We start from the raw sequence: 23817 nt of genomic DNA, 5'->3' as shown, positions 1-23817 counted from the left end.
TAGACTTGAATATATATATATGTTGGTGATATACGGTTAAATTTGTCTTCAATCACCATCTTAAGTTTTTGGGTGAATTGGTGGTTTAATGTGTATTTTTTAATCAAAATTATTTCCTTCCATTGCATTTCAAAACTCCTTGTTTGATAAAACCTATATCACAACCAAAATTAATAATAAAACTCTTATTCCTCCCCCCATTTTATACATATTACAACATATGTTTGTATTTGAGCTAATTACATCTAACATAAACTACACCCAGACGACAAAAATGGGCGTTGGCCTTTTCGTATAAATAAGAAACCTTTCGTAAATGGTATCTGCTCATTAAAATTCTGGTCTATTAATTCTGTCCCATGGGAAAAGGAAAATATTCGTAGATAATTAACCGCTAGCAGATTCTGCATCACTGTCTTTGCTATCGTAGCTCTGCTCTGGTAACTTCGATAATTGTCTAGCTTCAAGGCCTGTGATAAACTTTTGAGCAGCCTGAACATTTTCACTACCTTTTGTCAGTTGGAAGCAATGCAAAGCACATCTTTCTGCAGCTAATCTTACAGGAGTACTGCCGTCTCTCAAACACTCCACGAGTGCTGGACCAATTAGTGAGGCATGAGTCACAGTAAACGAAGGATTTTCTTTTGCGACTGCTTTGATTGCAGATAAAGCCCTCCTTACTTCACTGGAATCATCTTGTACTGCTGACACCAGGGATGTAAGAATATCAAGATTTGTTGCCGAACTTTTTTGAAAGAAAAAATATTAAACAAACAATTAATCCAAAAAAGTTTAAGTTCGTCGTTGGAGGCAAATTTAACTGTATATCATCAATTTTTTTTCTTAAAAAAGAACACATTATTTAAGAATTGTTTAAATAAACCAGTTTATATATAATCAATATTTAAATAATCTTGATTGGTTCATTTTGAACTTTTTATTTTATAATATTTTCATTTAGTGTTGTTTTAATAGTTATACTTTCAATTATAAATGGATCTAACAAGTAAGAAACTAAAATAAGTTAGAAATAAAAGGACCTAAATCAACCTAACTTAAGTAAAAAATTAATTTGGAGCATTAGAACTTTGATATCTATGTCCTCATGTTAGATTTATGAGAAATAAATTTCAATTTTGCTACAAAATTAATTGGTTTAAAAATTATGAATAAGAAGACTTCTTAGACGCAAAATGTAAGTGAGACCAAAAAGACTCAAAACTACTAGATTAGTAATTTAACCTAATCTACTTCCATTACAATATAACTTGCTTGTCTATCCTTGGCTCTCCGCTCTCAGGCACAGTTTCTGAACTTTCCATAAAACTATTCTTTTGGTCAATAAATTTTTATATTACATTTAGAGTGAAAGAGAGAGAGAGAGACTTGAAGTGAAGCAATTCTAAAATGAAGAAGTTACCATGAGAAGAAGAGATTGGAGAGAGTGAAAGACATATACAGTAAAGGGTAGAAAGTTAGTGATATGTGGAGAAGTAATCACTGTGTGCCAGCTGCTCTGAATAGTTCACTCCATTTTTTGGGATCATTTCCTGGACCTTCACCCTACAAAAAGTTTCAAAGTTTATCTACTTTCTGAAGAGACAGAGAGAACTTTACGAAGAATCGGCTAGTTTAAAATAATGTTTTTAAATAGCTTTCTATTTTCTGTTTTCAGAAACTCAAATGACTTGCAGGGTTGAATTGGTTTAACTTTTCAAGTATTTAGTTTTACGATAAGTCATTTTTGTAAAAAAAATAAAATTTTAGGTAACCAAATAAAATAGCTAAGTCTTTCTAAAATGTTTTTATCAAAAGAATTTAAATAAAAATGATTATTTTGAAAAACATTTTTTTTTTCTAATAAATCCATACAGAACCGTAAAGCTTATTCACAAACTTTAATTTAAAAATTCTCTATGAAAGTACAATATAGGGAAGCAATAGAAATGATTTTCTCAAAAGAGTTTGTTTATTTCAATTTTGACTTGAGCATCTTTGAAGCTAGAAAATTTGTCTAGAAACAGATGTTAAACAAGCTTTCATTATCAACTGCAGCATATCTTGGAAGCTCACCTCAATAGAGTTAATTTCGTAAGCCTGTCCTTCAGTGAAGTTGATGTCTAGAGCCTGTATGCAAGCTTCAGCAACCACAATCCTGCTGGCTTCTCCAACGAGTTTATCGCCTGAGATTCATGAGAGGAAAAACGACGACATAAATTTGACATGAATTCGATTGTGTTAATTAACAAAGGAATAAGAATATAATGATGGGAAATGGAAACAAGCTGATGGCCACGAGAAGGTGTACTAAGAAGAGCGTATATGTTTGTACATTTTCATGCTTGGCTGCTCACTTTAAAACTTCTTAGATAATTTTGTTACGAGCAATTAGAATCAAGGTTAAATTGCAAATTTAGTTCCTATGGTTTAGTAAACCTTCCTAACATGTCTCTACAGTAGGAACTATCTTTTTAGGATTTTATCAACCCAAAGGACTGTTTATAAGGTTTTATCAAATAATAGAGAGTCTAAGACTATGTTCTAACATTTTAAACCATAGAAACTAAGCTTTAACTTTCTCTAAAATATAGGAACCAAATTTGTAATTTAATATAGAAGGAAAGGAAAAGCTATATAGAATTGAGGCCATAGGATTTATAATTGGTAACTAAAACTATGTATAATGAAACCGCACCCAGAGATAGCCCCACGTGTTCTTCATACCACAATTCTCTAGAAATGCATCATTTGTGATTTTTATAAATTCTTATAATGTTGTACCTTGACCAAGGAGGACAGCACGCCTCTGCCCTGCTGTAGCTTTGAGCAAAGTATTAAGATCATACGAGGTGTATGGTCCATCAGTCAACCTACCAGCTCTGTAGCGCACATTTGTCATGGAAGAGTGAGTGTACGCTCAATGGGGAGAAACTATGTTAAATTTCTAGAAAGAAAAAGAAAAACAATTAGAGGTAAAACAAGTCCATGCCAACTACACCGACCTGATAATTGTGAACGGAAGTCCTGAGTCGCGAAGAAAATCCTCCCCTTGCTTTTTGTATTTGAGAACACCAAAAAGATTCATAATGCTAGGAAAAAGAAAAGAAATCAATTATGATTAAAGCATAGTTTGTATACTAAACATGTTTTCTTTTAAATTTTAAATTCGACAAAACCAAATGCAGACACAGATTCGTCTGCTTCCTATACCAAGTTTTAGAAACAATAACAATAAAAGGAAAATCAACGACTTAATGTCAAGCCTCATGCTGAGCAATATAAATAATCAACCAGCAGAAGTTTCTGCTGCATGATTAACGGTCTTACTGTCCTTTTGGCATTAAGACTATATGACACCAGATGTTAATAAAATTGAACATTCTGAAGAAGTAAACATCAGTTTGACGAACTTTTTTTTTTCTGGCCAAGTTAAAACTGAATACTGACTTTTAAGAAGAAAGGTTAGGAAAGTTTTTCAGATCTGTATAAACCCAAACCTAAGACGAGACAGACATTTAGTTTGACAAACTGAAGAACACATCCTTTGAGTCTGTGTTTATACAATATATAACTAAAAATGATGTGTACCAGTAGTTCCAATAATGCAGGCTATGCTTTCTAGAAGCAATCGCTTTTTAGCAGACACATTAATCATTATTATTTTCAAGATGAATCATTCTTGTTAGTGAAAAACTGTCAATATTTAGAAGGTTTCTTCATTCCTCTACCATGTAATGCTTGCTTTACAAAATAAGCTGGCCTACCTCCACGGTAATTCATTGAATTTGGTTACACCTATCGATGAAACAAGAACTACTCTCTTTACTGATCGAGGAATTGCTGATATGAGGTTTCTCACACCCTCCCAATCTACAATTATAAGACCACAGTCAGAAAGTGCTGAGAAGCATAGGCTTAATTGATTCTGTGTTGGTGTGTTTATGACTTATGAGTAATAACTTTAATCTTGAGTATGGCCAAAACACTCTGATGTTATATTAATTATTAATATCAACAATGTTGTTGAAAAATGAAACAGAGATGTGACAGTGATCTGTAGACTTAAATTTCTAGCCAAAACACTAAGACGTAACATCTGATATTAACAGTGTAATTCTGACCTACTCTTTCAGGAGTGTTGTCCCCATCCCATCGTCTTGAAGGGAAGGCTGTCGTTCCTGTGCAGCAAATCACATGTGTGACACCCTAACAGATGAATATCAGATAAATCAAAACAGATATTTTAAAATTATAAACATCTGATACAACACCACCAAGCTATAATGTTTTTTTAACAACAGAAAAAATTATAACTACCAATGTTCATTTCTTCTATAGAAAAACTAAAATTAAGAAACAATTATGATCCAAAACCAGGACTAAAAATTCTAATACAATCTAACTCAAAGAGGAATCTGATAAGAAAAGTAATGATAACAATCTAAGTTATCAAAAGGTTTAAAATTGAAGTTTGGTGATGAGGGATCAGACTAGTTTGCCTAAGTGAGATCATAATTTATAGCCCAACTCTACCTTTCATGAGAGTGCAAGAGCAACACTCAAAATTGTACGGTATATTATTTAGAATCACAAATTTTTCGATCTGATTTATATTGTAATTTTCAGTCTCTAGCTTTTCTTTTCTTTTTTTTTTTTTTTTCTTTCAAATTTTCCATCTTCATCGCACTCACACATTTAATTACTAGCCAAAGCAAAAGAAGGCAAGAGGGAATCAATCTCAAATCTTGCGATGAAGAACCTATTAATTGGGCCTTCCATTGAATAACTTTCTAGTACCCAACACAACACCATTGCCCTCCAATGTCAACTGTCACCCCATTTATCCCAGTCACCTCTACTCTGTCCTTGCAAAAGGATATTTAACACAACCACTCCTCTCGCTCTCCCTCTGTTTCCTTTCTCTTGAACGGGAGGAAGGAGCTTCCCCATGAGAGAAGCTGGGGACTGGGGAAGTGAACAAAAAGTACTATTTCGTGCAAGGTTATTTTTGTATATAAAAGGACTGCAAGTAATTAATAACTGGTAATTTTATTTGGTGCAGTGTGGGAAAGCCTCAGGGTGCCCAAGAATAATCAAATGAACTCAGGAAGTTTCCTATCATAAAAGCATCCTTAAAGAATTAGAAACAAAAAAAAATGGTAAGGTAGTGTAATCTAATCTAGATCACAAACCTCAAATATAGATGGATCTAGGTCTTCTGGGTTCCTTGTGTCGCCTTTGCATACCTGTCAAAGTTAAAACTCTATGTAACAACAAACTCTACTAATGTGCTACACTCAACCAAGCGAAATGAAACATGAAATCATAAGCTTCTGACATTCTGTACCATGAACTTCCTTAACTAAGACAGACCATATTACCTGTAACAAATTTTCATCTTGTTCACCAAATAATGTAGTTGCTTTCTCCGGATCTCGCAGTAAGAGGCGTAATTTGACATTCCGGTCAAGCAAAGCTGCTGCCACCAACTGTCCTATATAAGAAAGTGAAACATCAAAGCAAGAACATAAATCACACAGTGGACAAAAGAAGCCCTCCAATGTAGCTCGCTAATTAGTCAGACTAAGAAGTAAAAACTTCATTAAAATAACCAGTACCTACTCCCCATTAAGAACTACAACCAAGACACTCAATTTTACATAAAAATAACTAGTTAACACTGCCTAATTCAATTAAGCTACTCAATTTACCATGTACGTGCATATATATTCAACGGGAAGATACAGAGAATAATACAGATAGAGCCTACCGACGCCGCCGGAGCCTCCGACGACAAGGACGAGTTTAGAAGAAGCAACAGGATCAATTTTCGAGTCACGGGTCGATTCTGAACTTGGAGTCTGAACAACTTCCTGATTGATTGCACGAATAGCTGGGGATCGTAATCTGTAGCTTGAAATGCTGTTGCGAAGTTGATTGTCGAAGGATGAAGATGAACACAGCGGGGGAAGGGTGAAGAGAGGAAGAGTTTGGAATGTTGTGTGAAAAATTGTTGGTGGATGAGGAAAACGAGGGATGTATGAGAGAGAGAGGTTGGTAATGGTAGCCATTGATGAGACGCTCAAGAGGAAGAGTGAAGAAGGAACTGATTATCCAACAGATTTTTTGTTTCAAATGTTTTGCATTGAAAATTTGTGTTTTATGATTTTTGTAAAATTTCCGTGGACGAGTTTGCATGGAGTGGATGAAAACTGAAGGTTAAAACAGATTTAAAAGTCACTTTGAAAATAATTGTAGGGGGAATGTTAAGGAGTAATAGTTTGAGTATGATTTGAATAGGTTTACGTTTACCTACTATTTATTTTGAAAAAAAGGTGATTTTTTAACCAGCAAATTTTTGTTTGGTTTAAAAATTTGGAAGGGATACAATAAAATTATTTAACCAATTAATTGTAATAATATATTTTTATATTTGTTTTTTTAAAAATGTTTTTTTATTAAAATGTTGGCCACCAACTGTGGCTGACAAACTTTTGTTGGAAACCGTGGTCGATACTCGATAGTTATCATTGAAAAATGGTGATTAGAGGTTTATAGTTGTGGTCGCTAAAGTTGGTCATTGAAACATGGTCGTCGACATTTGGGTGAAAACGGTTGTTGGAATATTTTTTGAAGTTCTAACAAATATCTAATTTTATTAATTTATTTTTAACAAATATGAACTATACTATAAGTTGTTCGGCGTCAGTTGCTAAGATGTGATCGTCAAAAATTGATCATTGGTGATGATGAAAAACGTTAATCTAAGGTTGGTGGTAGTAGTTGCATGAAGTTGTTCGACAACTGTCATAAACAAAATAGTTGTTGAAAACCGATCAACAATGATTTCGAAAAGCAATCATTAGAGGTCGAATGGTAGCAATTGCAAAAAAAATGGTCGTCAGCAATCGCCAAGAAACAATCGACAGAGACGTGATTAAAGGTTGACTAGCAACCGTTATCGAAAAACCATCATTGGAAGTTTGTCAATGACGATATATGGTCGTCAGAAGTTTATCGGTAATGGTTGTGGGAAAGCAATCATTGAAAGTTTGCTAAGAGCAATTAAAATAATAATAATCAAAAGTTGGTTGGCTGCAATTGTTGAATTTTTTTTAATAAATATCTAATTTTATTGATTTATTTTTAATAATTTAAAAAAACGAGGCAATCACAAAGAGAAGAATCACTTGATGAGTAATACTTTAAAAATCAATTTAAAGTGATTTATTGTTTTTCAAAAATCAATTTCATTTTATTGCCAAACATGACTAGTTTAGATAAAAGTAATTTTGAGAATAACAAAAGTGATTATAGTCATGTCAAAGTTACCCTCAAATACACCATAGTAAAATCTTGTAATTTTTATTGAATGTAACCTTTTTATGACCTATTAAATAAATACTATTAGTTATGTTTTGATTATTATAAATGTTAAATTAGAATAAATTTCCAAAAACTTTGTAATCTGTGTAAAAAAAATTATTTCGAAAGTTTCAAAAACGTTAAGATTTTTAAAAGAGTTCAATAATGTACTTAAAGTTATTTGTTTCTTTTTTTTAAAAAAAAAATACATTTTTCGTTATTTAATACCAATTTCTGATATCTATAATGCAACATCTAAAAGTGGATGAAATTACAAGTTGTTTGTATTATAAATATTAACAAAAAATATTAGAAGTCCATGCACAGGGTACTTTAAGCAACTTTCACCCACTTATCTCATGTGTCCTTTAAAGATACATTCTTAGTTATTATAATATGTTTGTTATAATAGTATGTGTTTGCGGTGCATACAATTACAATATGATTTATAATAATATATGTTGTCGTAGTGCTGATTATTTTAGACTGTGTTACAATAATCTGTGTTTGGAGTGATTTTTCATATTACTTTACATACTACACTTGATGTTATAACATTATAAACACTATTATTATTCTTACTTCTATTGGGATAAATCTGACCTGTTCTCCTACATATTGTTACAGTCTGAATTATAGAGTATGTAAATTAAACAATGTATGTTATTTTAGACCGTATATAATTTTTCTACTATTATTCTTTATCATACAAATGTTTTTCATTTTTTTTCTTTCTCTAGATCGTTTTTATTTATCGTTACTATTATTTTGAAAAATAATTAATTTTTACCCTCCACTTCTCTAGTTATTTTGTTAACTTGTTTAATAATTTGGTATTTTATTTACTAGGTTTTTGAAATAAAGTTTCCTAGACATTTGTCGCTTTAACTAATTTGAAAAAGATCTTAAGTTTTTTTATCATAATATGCTGACTTCAAATTGAAAAGACTATTATTTTAAAATTGAAATCAATTATTGGAAACATAATTTTTAGAGGAAATTGCATCGGATAACAAAAATATTTAGAAAAAACAGCCCATACCACATCTCTTTTGCTTATTCCGAATATGACAAATATGACAAGTAATTAATGATATCATATGGCTATCATACGATTATCAGAAGGCTATCAAAAAGCTTTTAGAAGGTTATCCGCTTTTAAATTTGCTATTCTGCAATTTAAAAAATGTAATGACATGGGTCCTATTATCATAAAAGTTTTTACTATTTTTGCAAATGCCCCATTTTTTTATCAAATTATATTTGAAGAATAAAAGAATCACAAAGTTTGAATTTTAATTTTTAATTTGACCACCGAGTTTTTTCCAACGTTGTAATTTTTAAGTTTAAAAGAGAGTTCTAAGTCTTCGAGGCAATTAAATAAACCAACGAAAATATAAGAAAATGTTATTGGACTAAATTAGAGATTTTTTCTACACATATAGCCTAAAATGTGGCCTAATATAACATCATGTATGTGAAGTTTATTTGATATATATTTGACACTATGTATACACTAACACTATCTCCCAAAGTGAAGGAAATGTCGATTTTAAACAAAGAAGGGAAGATATATTATTTTTAAAATATAATTTAATAATGATAATATAAAAAGACTTCAAAAGAAAAACAAATAGAAAAATGAGAAAAAGTACTTTAAAAAATATTATTATAATTAAACTAAGAGTGTATTTGAAATGATTTAGAAGAAATGTTTTTAAGTTATTTTTATTTAAACACTTATGATATAAAAAACTTCTTAAAACAAAAACACAAATGAGTTTGATAACTCTTTTTTAAAAGTATTTGTATATACAATTTTTTTTTGGTTTGTTATACATATCAAGAGTGTTTTTATTAAAAAAAGTTTCAGGTCGATCGGAGATTAGTTGACGGCGGTCGTCATAGTTGGCTGTCGGAAGTTTGTCGATGGAGTCAACAAAAGTGTTGGTCGAAGATGGACCAACAACGATCATCAAAGGCAGTGTCTGAAAGTCGATCCATGAAGTTCCTGATCCTTGAAACAAACACCCCCTTAGGGTTAAAAAATAGTAAGAGCGTGAGTTATTTGAAATCTTAATCTTAATCCTCAACCAAAACTAATTCTAACCCCAAACAAGTGTGTGAGCTATTATAGCCCATACACCCCACATTACCTCTTTAGTCCTAAACATGTCCTGTGTTCGTATAATCCACCTCCTATACTTATCATATGTCCTACCAATATATACAATTAGTGTCCATGTAATGTACCTCCTACTTGCATTTGACTTATAAATAGAGGCATTTTGTGGATCTTGTTCTTACACATCTTTTTGGTAAAATTAGAGAAACCCAAAAGTTTAAGAGTTAGTCGGGATTTTTGGAGCATTTTTATATTTTATTTATTTTATTATACATACGTACGTACGTACATACCTACATACCTACATACGTACATACGTCGCACATACGTACATACCTACATACGTACATACATACATACATTTATTTATATTCTCTTGATAACCATCTCCCGTTGTGCTCATTTGCACAACACGTTATCAGGACGAGCTTCTATCATCTCCTTTGCCAAAGGTACATAAAGGTAGGTTGAATTTTTTCTCACTTTATTATAATTAATAAAACAAATGTTATTTAGCATATTTTGTACATATGAACACTACAAGAAAAATGACATTCTATGACACTTCATTACAACCCAAATTGGAAGGAGAGAAGAAAAAAATGTCATAAAATGTCAAAATTCGCATTTTTGGCAGGAAAAAATGTTGATTTCGAATTCTAATTTTTCGTGACAGTTATTTGTTGTTATAAAAGGTAAAAACATTAAATAATTTATTAAAATAAAATTTATTTAAATTTATTAAAATAATATTTAATAAAAGATATGCTTCAGTTTTCCCCGAAATCTCCAAACCTCACACATACCTTTCTCAAAGTCTCCAAACGCCGCCGGCCATCTCCAAATGTTGTCGTCTGTCACCGACAATCGTTGCCTACGTCTGTCCTCGAAACTCCTCACCCGCTGTCGCGCGACATTTCCTCAGGTTATGTTTTGTTGTTTTCTATAATCGTGTAGAAAGTAGTACTGTCACATAATAGGAGAAGAAGTTAGAGAAATAGTGGTAGCTACAATACAAAAATGAGAAAAAAAAAAGAGCAAGGGGGAAAGGAAATTAAGATGGGGAATGGCAAAAAGGGTAAAGAAGGAGACTAAAAAGTGCTTTAATTTACTTTGTTTTTAGGATTTTTTTAGCATCAAGAAGTAATGGAGAGGAAGACGACTATGTCTGTAAGAAGGAGAAAGAGATGGAGAAAGACAATTTTCTAATATAATTATAATATTTTATGCTAGTGTTACCATGAAAAATATAATATTTCAAAACTAAAATCGCAATCCTTAACAATTGGTCTAAATTGATACTTGCGATATGTATACATAGTGATAGCCAAACAGCTATTGGAAGGGCACGAAATGTTATGCATAATGTAAGTCTTGACATATACGACGAAGACATAATACAATCAGACATCTACTCTCTAGTGGAATTATCACAATCAACTTTGAGGGGTCGAAAAATAATATTGTGGATCCACCGGTACCGAAAGGCCTAACTAAGGAGTTGTTTGAAAGTTCAGCAAAAGGAATGGGATTAAAGCCTATAATATGAAGTTAATCAAAGAGGCAACTCAACCTAGTTGACTAGAGATTTCAAAATCTAGGTTCAAAGAGCAAACTGATCTAAGGATAATGTAATGACCACTAGATTAAAATTTAAACTATTACCCATTCTAAAGATGATAAAGCAGTGCTAGTTTGGTTTTAGGGTTAGCATTATGCTTTTAATAATTTCTATAAGTGGTAATTATTAATGAAAAGAGCATATACGTTGCTTTTTATCAAAATCATCTATGCGAGTGTGAAAGGGTCACTTCTATGAGAATTTTAAAGGTGAATTCTTTAAAATATTCATGAGACCAGTGGCTAAATGGACACAATTATGAGAACAAACTTTGTTATCGTGAGAAACTGTGGGATATCTATTGTCTTAGTTTACTCTAGAATGATTGAAAGTTCAAGGCATCATGTCTACTGTTTAACTAAGTAAACTTGATTGATGCTCACTAGAGAAAGTTCAAAGTTTTTGCTACTTATCCTGATGGAGACTCTCCATTAGGAAAAAAATTGAATGTTTTCTTTCATCTTCTATCTTTATTTGCTAATTTACCATTTATAGAGGAGATTGTTGGAATGAATGGTGTCCCTTGTGAATGGTTGTTTCACTTCATGAGAATAATCAAATTAAAGAAAGGGCACAACTATTCGAATGGCCACGATAAGTCTTTAAATTAAGTGCTTTCTTTAAATTTGGAAGGAGATTTTTTTTTTATGTTTATAATCTTTTGCCTTCTCCAAAAATCTTGTATTTCTCTATATTTTCAAAATAGTTGAGGTTCAATACATCCATAAAATTTCATTCGTTGATCTTGTGGAAGTTGTGCTACTTCTAAAAGAAAGATGATTTATTCTATATCTTGGGAGACAATGATTACTTTTGTAACTCCAGCACTAGGGTAAGTAAATTATCTTAAGGAGACAATGTGAATTTATTGGGCTCAGATCTATAATATACGTGTGATATATATGTTTCTTGCTTTGATATGGTTGTGATTTCATAACATAGGTGAGCAAGGTAGGCGATTTGGAAGTGTCAAGAACCTCTAAAGGGGTTAGCATGCGACCAAGCCTCCCCACGCGAGATGGGCAACGTGATAACTTGTAGAAATACAAGCTATAGCCTTTTAAGAAGAATAATGAAGCCTTAATGCGTAGATTTGGAAGAAACATGTAGGAAAGTAAGTACATTGATCAAGTTGTGCATTGTGAATCATAAAAGAACCTTATGCTTGTTTATCGCATTTTAGTTGTCTTATTGAATGATTTTAGGCAAGATAAAGAGCAACCTGACGATTAAAATATTAGGTGAGAAAGATGTGCATGAACCAACTAAGCGATCACTATAGCAAAGCTAGGTGAGATGAAGCACTAGCAGACAAAAGCGTGGTTGGCGTGAAAACATGAAGTAGGCACGAATATTTGTAAAGCTGATAAAAGAACTATGTGGTGCCGACTCAGCTTTATCAAAATTAATTAGAGCCTATGCTACCTGCTACCACTATCCTGTCACATCATGATTCGCCTATAAATTGAGGCTTCTTCTTTATTTGATGTGTGCGAATTTTGGCAAAAATTATTGTAGATAGCAAAAGCTTTTCCTTCATTCATTTCTCTGTTTTAGGTTAGAGTTTGAAAAAGAGAGAGAGAGTTCCCCATCCATTTTCCCTCGACGTAAAGGTAAAAATTAGAGCCAAAGATTATGAGCACTCATACTCTGCAGCTTGCCCCCTTTTCTGTGTTCCTTTTTTGTATTTCCTTTTTTGTAAGTTGTAATATTTCACATATCTCATAATATAGACCTCAAAAAAGTAGTACCACCATGCGCCAAGACAAGCCACACGAGACTAGGCTATGCAACATGATAGGACATGTGAGGGGAAGGGCTAGGTGGCAGAAACTGTCCAAATAACTGTTGAAATTTATGTCCTAAAACTTATAGTTTGTGATAATATTCTAATCAATAAAGTTGTTATTGAGAAATTGAATACTATAATCTTAGATCCAATAAACTAAGGTTCCGAGGCTATTTTGAGTAAACTTGAACTTTATGTAGAGACATAAACATGGATTAAGTTCGAGTATATAACATAAATAGTCTATAGTATATGAATAAAGATTAGGCGCTTTATTAAAAGAAACTATGGATGCGACCTGCTTTGTAGTTAGTACAAATAAGTTAATCCTGAATCGTTATGTAGATACATGATAGTGAGGGCATCCTATGTAAAGGGTTTGACTAAACCATGAAATATTCACTTTTACGTTATAACGTTGTTTTACTGTTTAAAACTAACTATCTCGATTATTGATGATCTAGGTAACTTAATCTTAATCCTGAGCTAACTGTGAACTCTTGTTCACATGAGATCATCCTTAAATCTATATAGGTGGAGGCAACTCATTGGCGTTGGCTCAATAAGCCTCCTATTTCGGATTGAGTGGATAGTTGGGAACATAAGGTGTAAGACGAATTCACTCTTACCCGCTTTAGGGTTAATATATAAGTTGTTCCCTTAAGGACTGAATCCAAGTCTTGAACAAGGAGTCCCACCCTCTCATTAGCTCAAGAGGGAGTAGATTTATAGGTTGGACCTTGAACCAGTTGTTCAATAGTGGATTATGGAGACTTAAGAAGCAAGATGTAGTCTGGGGGGTAAAACGATATTCTTACCTAGTCGAGCTTACAAACAACCTGTGAAGAATTAACTTGCTGACCATGGTTATATCAAATGGACACAAATATATCTATAGTGAGGGGAGTGTAACTACGAGACTTTAGTGGAATGACCCGTTAGATAACGAATATTGATTAGCTCGGTATAAAAGAGTTTAGCCAGTTAATCTCGGATCGTTGGAGTCCATGATCTATAGGTTCATTAGGTTCCCTTGCTATCTCATATGGAATAAACTTAGAACAGTATGATGGAATTAGTCGAATTTTTGAATTATAAGAGGAGAGAGAAACCAACAAGTATATATTATATAGCCATCAAATTTTAGATTACAGATAGTGCTTTATGTTTAAATGAGATTTAAATATTAAAGATATGAATGCATATTCATACACTGAAGCTTGAAAAAGATGAAAATAGTCAAAGTTCTAAAAAGTCAAAATGTTGACTTTTGACTTTGAACAGTCAAACTTTGACCGACAATATATTCAAATGTAATTTGAATCTTGAGAACATGAATGTAGATTCATGCTCGGGAGATCGAAATTAGTCAATAAAATCAAAATGGTAAAAAGTCAAAATGTTGATTTTTGACCTGAAAAGTAAATGCTTGACTTTGACTAGAAAGGTCAAATGACAATTTTGCTCCTTGACCAAAGTTAGTGAGAAAATCCAACATTTTTGTTGGATAATCCCACTAACTTTTAGTGGGCTAAGTGGAGGCTCATGGTGATGACACCAAGAGGCCACTAAGAGAAAATGGAATGATGAATAAAACTACTAATGGTTAGCAGATTGTGAGGTGTTGAGCTTCAATGGTTCACTTACAAGCAAATTTTGCATGTAATTTGTTTATAAAATGATAGTTTTTTCATTTTTCAAAAAACTTTTTGCCACTTTGTTTTTTACCTAAAATAATTTAAATTACCAAAGCTTATCCCAACTCCTTTTCTATAATTTCCATCACTCTCTTACTCACAAGTCCTTCTTCCTTCGGGTTCCACAACCCGGCTCTTTATTTGGAGGATAGTGGGTCAACCTCAGTGGTAGTTCAAACCTCAATTAGAGCTTCAAACGTAAGTGTTTCCTAAAAAATCTTAATTTCAAAGTTTTTACAGTTTAGGGTTTTTAGTTTTTTAAATGCAATTAGGGTATAATTTGGATTCTATTTCTGCTACGCATGTTTTATTTCTATCAATAACCTCTAAAGAAAAGAGGTTGGGTGGCAAAAAAATATTAACCTTTAAACCTAAGAGGCAACAAGTAGGAGGTGTTGAGAGATTAAACATGCAAGGATGAGGTGTAAAGAGGTTAGCAGGAGGTGTAAAGTGCATGAAGGTGGTGTCAATGGTTGGCCATGCAATCATGAGGTGGAAAGTGTGAGTAGAAGGTTTCATCACCAAGGAATGCAAAGTAGCTCTATAAATAGGAAACCTTGGAGAAGAAGTGCTTCAAAACTACGGTGACATTTGCTTAATTCTAGTTGTAAAATCTCCAAAAATTAGTCTAGTTTATTGGACAGAACTGCCAAACCAAAAGGAGTTAAGGAAAAAGGCTAATGTCGGCACAACATCTCACAAACAAGATTCGAACCATGATTTAGAATTCAAATCTCCAACATTCCCCTATATCCCTTGCGACCTGGCAACGTCATCCTTAATTGTCTTAAGGTTTATTAGAGTGAAAGTCTTCCCCCACAAACCAACACTAGCCTTTTCAGTATGCTTTGTCCCCACTCACATGTATCCTAGGAAAATTCTCAAGTCACCAAACATAAAATTGTTTTGAGGCAAGCACACTTAACTTTGGAGTTCTTGTGATCGAGCCATTAAAAAGGAAGGTGCACATTGTTTGTATAAATAGTAACTTTTTAATTCTTTTAAGTTTTTTCTTAACCTGACATTCATGTTATTGGAATCCCTCTCATTAAGATGTGATATCTGTTCATTCATATTCTTTTTCTTAAACTCAGGGCGTACATGCCCACCAACTTCCACTTGGTTCATCTCTGAACCATATCTTATTGAGAGAGGTTCCTCTCTGATACCATCATAAACACCCTAAGTTACAGGAGATGCAGAAGAATGTTAAGGATCCAAATTCCAAATCCTGAGCCTGGGGTGTTATAGTCAAAGCTAAAGTATCAAAATGTCATTTTTTTGGGTAACTTTGAGCAGTGCTGAGTTTTTGGAGGTTACAGAATGCATCACTTGGAGTTTGAAGCCGAAATTTGAAGGTAAGATGCTCAAGACAATTCTAAAAAACTTTGTACAAGAAATTTTTATCATATGAGTTCTGAATTTTTAGGTATTAACCTCCAAAGTGAGAAGTAAGATTTTGGTCAAAAACTCAGTTTTTAGGCATTGTATATGGTGGGTTGAGCACTAGGGTAGTGTTGCACACAGAGGAGGTTAGGGTGTTGAGGGGCATGTCATATTCACACAAAGCGTACAACCACTGACATTCCACACGCCAAAGCATGACCATGCACGCGAGGTTAGCATATGACCCAGGGTCTCTACACGCACACCCCAGGCCCCGCCCATGCCTACGCATCAGCCTAGCACACATGCCATTTTTAGACATTTTTTAGTATTTTGGCAATTTTTGCTTGAAGTTTGGATGTTTTCTAAATTAAAGAGAATTTTTTGAGGATAAAAATGATTATTTCAGAATAAGGAGAAATTGGGCAAGTTTACAAGTCGAGGATTTAGCTACCATCCGTGAATGAACTTATGCATTTAAATGGTTTCTAGGGAAGCATGACTTTAAAAACTATTTACAAACATGTTTTCAATTTGATTATTTTGAACATGTTTGGGCTTATTAGCAATGATTTATGAGTACTCTTTGAGATTTCTGAGATAAAATTGTTTGCTGTTTTAGAAAGATATTTGTAAAACATGAATTTGATGAAAAAGGTTTTAGTAAGAAAACCATGTTCATTCTACTATCTTGACCGAGTTTAGGGGTATGGGCCTTTGCTGATCACTTGGCTAGTTACCACCGAGTTTAGGCAGGATATAGTCGATTTTACTCTACTATCTTGATCGAGTTTAGGCAGGATAGTATTGATTTTACTTTGTTATCTTGACCGAGTCTAGGCATGATAATATAATGACTGAGTTTATCTGACACGGTAGTATTGAGCTATCAAGCTAACGTGATCGAGTTTTAGGGTATAGAATAAACAAAGAATCGATTTTGTGAAACAAAGAATTATTTATGGAGAAGAATGATTTACAAAGTTGAAGTGTTTTAGAAACTTATATGTTATTTATATGATTATTTTCATATGTTAAAAAGTGAAACTTTGAACATAACTATTTCAAAAAGCATGTTTTACAAAACCGTCATTCACTGAGCTTTTTGGCTCACCCTTTCCAAAATGTTTTTCACTTTCTAGGAAGAGATCATGATCCTCGAGCTTGACTTGCTACGATAGTCTAATGTGCCTGTTTTGTTGTTTAGTGGTTAGTAAACACATGTCAAGTATGTGTTCATAAATATGTCAATGTATGAGAATGTTAAACGTGTATAAGAGTCTATGTAAGACTTATCTCGACGTTTGTTAAGAAAATGGGTTGCACTTGACTTGTTTATTATTTATCTCTTAAGAGTTGTGTGTTCTACATGTTTTGTTAAGTAATGGTATTGGAGGGTAGGGTCAACAAGTGACGTCGAGTAGCTAGGGACGAGATTTCCTGACTTCACACCGTCTCTCGAGTTGAGAGTAAGTGACTCGGGAGGGGGTGTGCAACAATAGGTTCATTCCAGACCCGATATAAATCGTTTAAAATCCAAATCAAGGTATCATTAGCTCAACTAGGCTCAAGATGCATTTTAGTAGTAAAGACACTATGGGTACTTGTGATTGTGAAGAAAAAGGATGTGTCTAACTCGAATTCAAGATCGAAGGACATTCCCACCAATCAGACTCGCATTGTGGTGCTTGGAATCAAGATTAATTTTTATTCCCGTGTGCAATAGATTGGTGATTCCTAAAAAAGAATGTGACATAAGTGAAAGGTTATAAATCATGTTTCAAAATTTTGGGGTCAAGAAACTGAAGCACTAAATAATGGGTCATTCGTACAAACGCCTCATTTTCTTTTAAAATAACTTTACCCTCTGCCTAGATTTAAGAAAGTTGAAAAAATGATTTTAAAAATCTTGTGATTTGATATTCGAGAAATGATTTTAAATTAATTGTTTTGTTTGGAACGAGTAAGATTTGAAATTGATGTATTTAAAATTTCATGTTTCGATGCTAATTGAAAAGTAAAAGAAAGTTAAATTTATTAGTTTTTATCGATTGATGTGTAAATTGAAAATTAGAGAATGAGATGTCAATTATGTAATTTATTTTTAAATTCTATAAAATATGAGGAGTTTTGAATTAAAAACAGAATTTCAAATCATTAAGAATTTTAAAATCAATCTCTTTCTTGTGTAATAAACATAATTCATTTGGAATTAGTTATGAATTGCTTCGAAATTCTTTAGGTTCCAAACAGAGTATTAATGAAGCAATTGGTTAAGGAAACGTTGTCCTAAACAGTCCTTTCAGTTGGAGAAAAAGAAAAATGGCTTTTTCTTCTTCTTCAGCTCTCTCAAGAATATCTAATCTCAGTAGACACTTTCACTCGCCAAACTCGAAAACAAGCGATGACCCACAGGTTAGAATCCTCAAATTAATCTCTTGAAAAAACCATTTCCCCCCAGCTTTTTGCTTATTTGTCTTCTTTAAATTGTTGAAGGGTGCTATTGACGCTCCCGGTGGAGGCTTAATTAAGATATCCTCCGAAGTTTCTGCTGCCATTTCTCGTGGGCATCCTGTTGTTGCCCTCGAATCAACCATCATCTCACATGGTGATTCTGTAGTTTTATTTGACTGCCTTTTAGTTTTTGTTCAATTGTTTGAAACCCTCTTTTGTCAAAACTAGTTTTGGTTATCCTTTTGATATCATCCTCTAGCCTTGGTTCTCTCATAATCTGGTTCCTGTAGAGATTTGGACAAAAGAGGGAGTAATGTGGACCTCAAGATGAAATGAAGTGCTTCTCAAAAATATTTGTAATGGATCACCTTGGTTCAATCAATTTAATTGAACAGTAATGTTGTCTATGATTCTCAGAGCTAGAATATTGCATTTGAAAATCATTGGTTTTACTCTAGGTGTTGGCCTGTTTGGTACACATATGGGGTATTGCAAAAGTGAAGATTTGTTTCTGATGATTTATGTTGTAGGATCCAATAGTGTTCTTAGTTTGAAAGCATGAAAATTAGTGAAGGTTGACTATTTGTCGATTTTCAAAATTTTTATTTAATTAGCGTTACTGTAGAAACTTCTTTTTATTCTACTTCACAGTTTTCTGTTGATCTCTCTCTTTGTATGTAGGGATGCCATATCCTCAAAATTTGGAGACTGCAAAGGAAGTAGAAGCAATAGTGAGGAAGAATGGAGCAGTTCCTGCAACTGTTGCAATTTTAGATGGCACTCCATGCGTAGGTGTTTGTTAACTACTCAGTCTCTATACCTATCCATACTTCTTGTGCTTATAATAGTTTCATTGTATACAGTTTATGATCAGTAGTTCCAGAAAATTGAATATTGGGATCCTGATAAGATGTAGTAAATGGACTGTTTTTTGTGTCGAGGAATGAACTGATTTTTAATTTTGATAGTGTAACCCATTTTGTGCATTCACATGGTTAATTTTTCGCAATATTCTCTAGATGTGGTAGTCGTATTGGTATAGTCTCTCAATTGCATCCTTGAAGATGAAGCTGTGTTGCTCCACATATCTATTATAGCTCCTATGTCCTACCCACCAATTTGATCTTTTAAGCACTGCTCTGGCTCTATGGAGCCTACCAACTACATTGTCTTCTCATCCTCTACTGGATTATTGTCGATTTGGCCTTCAAAGCACTAGGTCTCTGGCTGGTGGCGACCTCCTAAATTGTCTCCTCAATAGAGCAGCAGCTTGTTCTTGTATCCTTTCAATGGAGTAATTTTTTTTAATCATAATTAAAGAAACTCTTCTCTTTGAGGCAAAAACTCCAATTCAGACTTCTTAAATCACTCTATTGATTGTGCTGTGTTATTCATTCTCCTATTGACAATTGGTTTCCATTGGGTTCACTATCGGGGGCACAAATAGGTTAGGCTATAGCTAGGAACAAACCCACATATGTATGATGTCTTGGATGTTAAATCATCTCATGGGTGGACTCAGCCTTGACCTATCTGGGTTAGAGTTTATTATTCTTCTCCCTTTTCCATCTCTATCATTTGATCTAGTCCATTTTAATCCCAAAGCTTGAATTAGCCTTGACCTCATGGTTTAATCCGTTGATAAAATGGTCCTCTAGCACATGTTCTCTAGTACATCACCATATGGTGCAACTAGTACTTTGAACTGTCATTGGTACTTCAGTCCTATCCTTGTGTCAGAGTGCTATGAACTTTTCTTGAATTGTTGCCTCCAACATCTGTAATTGGTGAAGTATGAGATTTGTAAGCTCATAGTAGGGCTTGTCCAATCCTCCTATTCTCCAATCAAATATGCGAGTGTCTTTTCATCCACACAAAGGATCACCGTATCCAATTAATTCATTCCTGGTAGTCAATGACTCATTTAGAAGTTTCAAACTATTCAATGTATACAGCCCCCTGTATCATCCCATTACCACTCCCCCACCCCTCCTTTTTCAAAACTGATGAAACTCGCTGCAGTTGTTAAAGGAGCTTAAAAGCCGTTATTAATTGAAATATATCTCTTCATAATGTGGTATTGCAACACTTTCCATCAAGGAATTTGCAAGGGACAGAATCATTTTGGAGACCGTACCCTTTGGATGCATTAAATTGGAACAAAGTCCTCTTACAACATCTGTGAGGGAGGCTTTACAAGAACCATCAAAATATGGTTCTTGCAATTGACGGCAAGAGTACATACAAATAGTTTTTTGTTTTTTGAAACCTTTTATACCTTGGTATTTGTGTTTGCATGGGCTTTTTTAAGCATTTTTTATTCTATGCTTCTTCTAATTAACCTAAAACTTATTCATTCAGAACTATAACCGTCAAATCTTTTCTTTTTCTCCTTTTTGTTCGATCGTTATTTTTTTGACTTCTAGATTTCTGATTCCTCTATGTATGCAGGCCTGAATGAGGAAGAATTGGAGAGGTTGAGTATTCTGGGAAACCGAGTACAAAAGACTGCTAGGAGGGACATAGCACAAGTTGTGAGTACTAAGTTTAGCAATTGTGTTTCTTGTTTTTTCATGCTGGTGGTTATGAACTTTGTCAATTACTCCTCTTTGCTGGGCATAATTCCACCTTTGTATGAACAGTAGAGTAACTTATGGTATAGAATACAAATCGCAACCTAAACATTTTGTAGTTCTTAAGATATCTTTCTTTTGTTGTTGATCACCAATATCCTTCTGGTTGTTTGTTAACATAAAAACATCAATAGGTAGGACATAGGAGGCATTCATAGGCATAATTCCAGCAATGTTTGATTTAGATTTGGAATTTTTCTAATGTATGAACTTAAATCGTATTTTTGAATGGTAATCATAAAAACATCAATCTTGGCAGCTGTTTGATATAATAATTCTTTCTCCTTTTCTCCATTAGTTTTAATTATATGACCGTGGACATGTTATAAACTTCATGGAACTGTTTTTTGAGTTTTATTTTTTCTTCGTAAATAATTACTGCATATCTTGTGTCTTATAAGGTGGCCAGTGGAGGAAATGGTGCTACAACTGTTTCTGCAACAATGTTCTTTGCTTCTAAGGTGAGCATGTAGCTGTGGTTTTTTATTCTGTATTTGATTCGTAAACATACTTCACAATTTTCAGTTTTTTAGCCTTCTCACTAGTTCTGTTCATGGAAATTTATTGTAGGTTGGCATACCAGTGTTTGTGACTGGGGGAATTGGAGGTGTTCATAGACATGGTGAACAAAGTAAGATACTTTTGTATGGATGAATGGCAAGCAATCCCTGGCAACAAACCCATGAATGACTTTTCCCTTGTGCTCTATTTGTTTTCAACTGCCTTTTTCAGCAATGGATATATCTTCTGATCTCACCGAGCTAGGAAGAACCCCTGTAGCAGTCATCTCAGCTGGTATAAAATCGATATTGGACATCCCCAGGACCCTTGAATATTTGGTATAGTCGTCTATTTCCCTGCACTAAACCTTTTTACATATCGTGTAACTTTCTTTTTAATTTATTCACCGACCCAAAAATGTTATTAACAGGAAACTCAGGGAGTATGTGTTGCAGCTTATAGAACAAATGAATTTCCTGCTTTCTTCACGGAAACCAGTGGCTGCAAGGTATTGAAATGCAGAACTGCTTTTTGCCTTCTAGATCTCCACAAGTCTCTAATGATTTGGTAATCTATTATATATCAAAGGCAAAATGTTACTCCACTTTCTCAATTTAGTCTAGATGGTACCAAATTCCAGGTATACTTTCACTCATTTATGATGGTATAACTGAAGACCATCATAAGTTTGTGGTTATCTTCACTCATGCCATATGTTGGGCCAACGTTTTTATTATTTGAAACTAAAGTTAATCTTTCTGTTTTGTTTTTGTTCATGATGTACAAAATCCAGGCACCTTGTCGTGTTGATACTCCAGAAGAGGCTGCAAAGCTTATCGGCAAGTCACTGAAGAACCTTTGACCTTTCTTGATTTAAATTGCAATTAGAAGAAGATTTATTTTTTCCTCCCAATATTCTAGATTTTGTGCCAAATATATACTATCTAAGAACCTAAGAAAAGTGGAACTTTATCGTGAAGAAAATCTCAGTTGCTGTATAAGTGAGAGATTAGAACACTGGAAACTTATACAACAAGAACTGTTGTCTTCTCTGCAAAGGAATTGAGTTACAGAGTTCTAAGTATGACGCCACTCAAATATTTCAAATATTTCTTCACATAGTTGGACAATCTAAAATGATAGTTGCTGTTCATTCCATTCTTCTATATATTTATTACTTTTTGATTGTCTTCCTCTACAGTAGCCAACATGAATCTTGAGCTTGGAAGTGGAATTCTGATTGCTGTTCCAATTCCAAATGAGCATTCAGCTTTTGGAAGCTTAATTGAGAAGGCAATACAAACTGCACTTCAAGAAGCCCGGTAAGAACTCCACAAGTCAAATTTTATTGCAACTTTCTAAACATATAAGGAGTATAGTGTGGCGAATATTTGAACCTTCAATCACTAGGCAATATTCTTAATGCATTAATTGTTGAGCTATACCGAAACTCATCCACTTGTATATACACATTTTAGGGAGAAGAATATTGTGGGCAATGCTGAAACTCCATTCTTACTTAAAAGGGTGAATGAACTCACTGGAGGAGCCTCACTTGCTTCAAGTATCCTTTAATTGACTCTTTTTGCAAACATTTTTATCACAATAAATATGCTACATGCAATTCTGGGCATATCAGGTCGACAATTTAGTTTTTCTACTCAAATACGACAGAGAAGAGCAAAACGATTCATTTATTTCGGACATGGTCTGCTGCTTTATCTCTTGGGTTTCTTTAACTTCCTCAAGATATTGCACTTGTAAAAAACAATGCTCTTGTGGGTGCCAAAATTGCCGCAGCCCTTGCCAAGCTCAGAGTGGAATAGCAGGAAGGTACTTTTCAAGTTGGACCACAATAATAGAATTTTGTTTTATTAAAAGAATAACAGTGACCATATAATTTAATAGTATGGCCAATGGAAAAAACAATCTGTTGAGGAAGCCTAACCTTTTGTTTTAATGCTATTTCTTGATTGGGAAAGTTTTGATTTAGATTTAATTATGTCGTAAACAACTTTTTTTGTTTAAGCACTTCAGAAATCTCCAAGGTTTCATTCTTAGAGAAGGTAAAGCCATTTTATTTGAACTTATTATTGCTTGACTTTGTTTCTACAAGGTTTAAAATTGTATCAAGTTTGGTGGGTTTGGCATTTAACTAGCATGTATTATATAGACATAGCTGCAATGGTTGCATGCACCTAAAACTTAGACCTCATTTGATAACACCATTTTGATGTTGCAAACTA

The 23817-nt window shown here is 33.6% G+C and overlaps 2 protein-coding genes across 7 annotated transcripts; one reads left to right on the top strand and one right to left on the bottom strand.

Moving 5' to 3' along the window:
• Positions 1-158: 158 nt before the first annotated feature.
• On the bottom strand, positions 159-6199 carry LOC103492002 (uncharacterized protein At2g37660, chloroplastic). Of its 3 annotated transcripts, none has more exons than XR_007819129.1 (10): positions 5771-6148; positions 5382-5494; positions 5193-5246; positions 4122-4206; positions 3765-3870; positions 3003-3089; positions 2782-2879; positions 2074-2183; positions 1421-1563; positions 159-704 (listed from the first exon to the last, which is right to left on the bottom strand). XR_007819129.1 is itself a non-coding variant. In XM_008452150.3 (9 exons), exons 1-9 carry the CDS (start codon positions 6069-6071, stop codon positions 1498-1500), a joined length of 1020 nt encoding a protein of 339 aa, XP_008450372.2. In that variant the 5' UTR covers positions 6072-6199; the 3' UTR covers positions 1197-1497. The 3 variants fall into 3 exon arrangements, 1 of the variants encoding a protein (XP_008450372.2); XR_538201.2 differs by having other exon boundaries at positions 159-701; XM_008452150.3 differs by lacking the exon at positions 159-704 and having other exon boundaries at positions 1197-1563; positions 5771-6199.
• An 11942-nt stretch (positions 6200-18141) lies between these two features.
• Positions 18142-23563, top strand: LOC103492003 (pseudouridine-5'-phosphate glycosidase). Of its 4 annotated transcripts, none has more exons than XM_008452152.3 (12): positions 18142-18398; positions 18480-18591; positions 19119-19229; positions 20889-20971; positions 21472-21531; positions 21641-21701; positions 21803-21909; positions 22002-22079; positions 22365-22410; positions 22773-22893; positions 23050-23135; positions 23321-23563. In XM_008452152.3, exons 1-12 carry the CDS (start codon positions 18306-18308, stop codon positions 23395-23397), a joined length of 1035 nt encoding a protein of 344 aa, XP_008450374.2. In that variant the 5' UTR covers positions 18142-18305; the 3' UTR covers positions 23398-23563. The 4 variants fall into 4 exon arrangements, with proteins under 4 accessions (XP_008450374.2, XP_008450375.2, XP_008450376.2 ...); XM_008452153.3 differs by having other exon boundaries at positions 18198-18398; positions 22776-22893; XM_008452154.3 differs by having other exon boundaries at positions 18204-18398; positions 23246-23563.
• The last annotated feature ends 254 nt before the right edge of the window (positions 23564-23817 follow it).

Source organism: Cucumis melo, chromosome 2, assembly GCF_025177605.1.
Source record: "Cucumis melo cultivar AY chromosome 2, USDA_Cmelo_AY_1.0, whole genome shotgun sequence".
NCBI classification, from domain to species: Eukaryota; Viridiplantae; Streptophyta; class Magnoliopsida; order Cucurbitales; family Cucurbitaceae; genus Cucumis; species Cucumis melo.
This window is presented reverse-complemented; position numbering and strand designations above follow the sequence as displayed.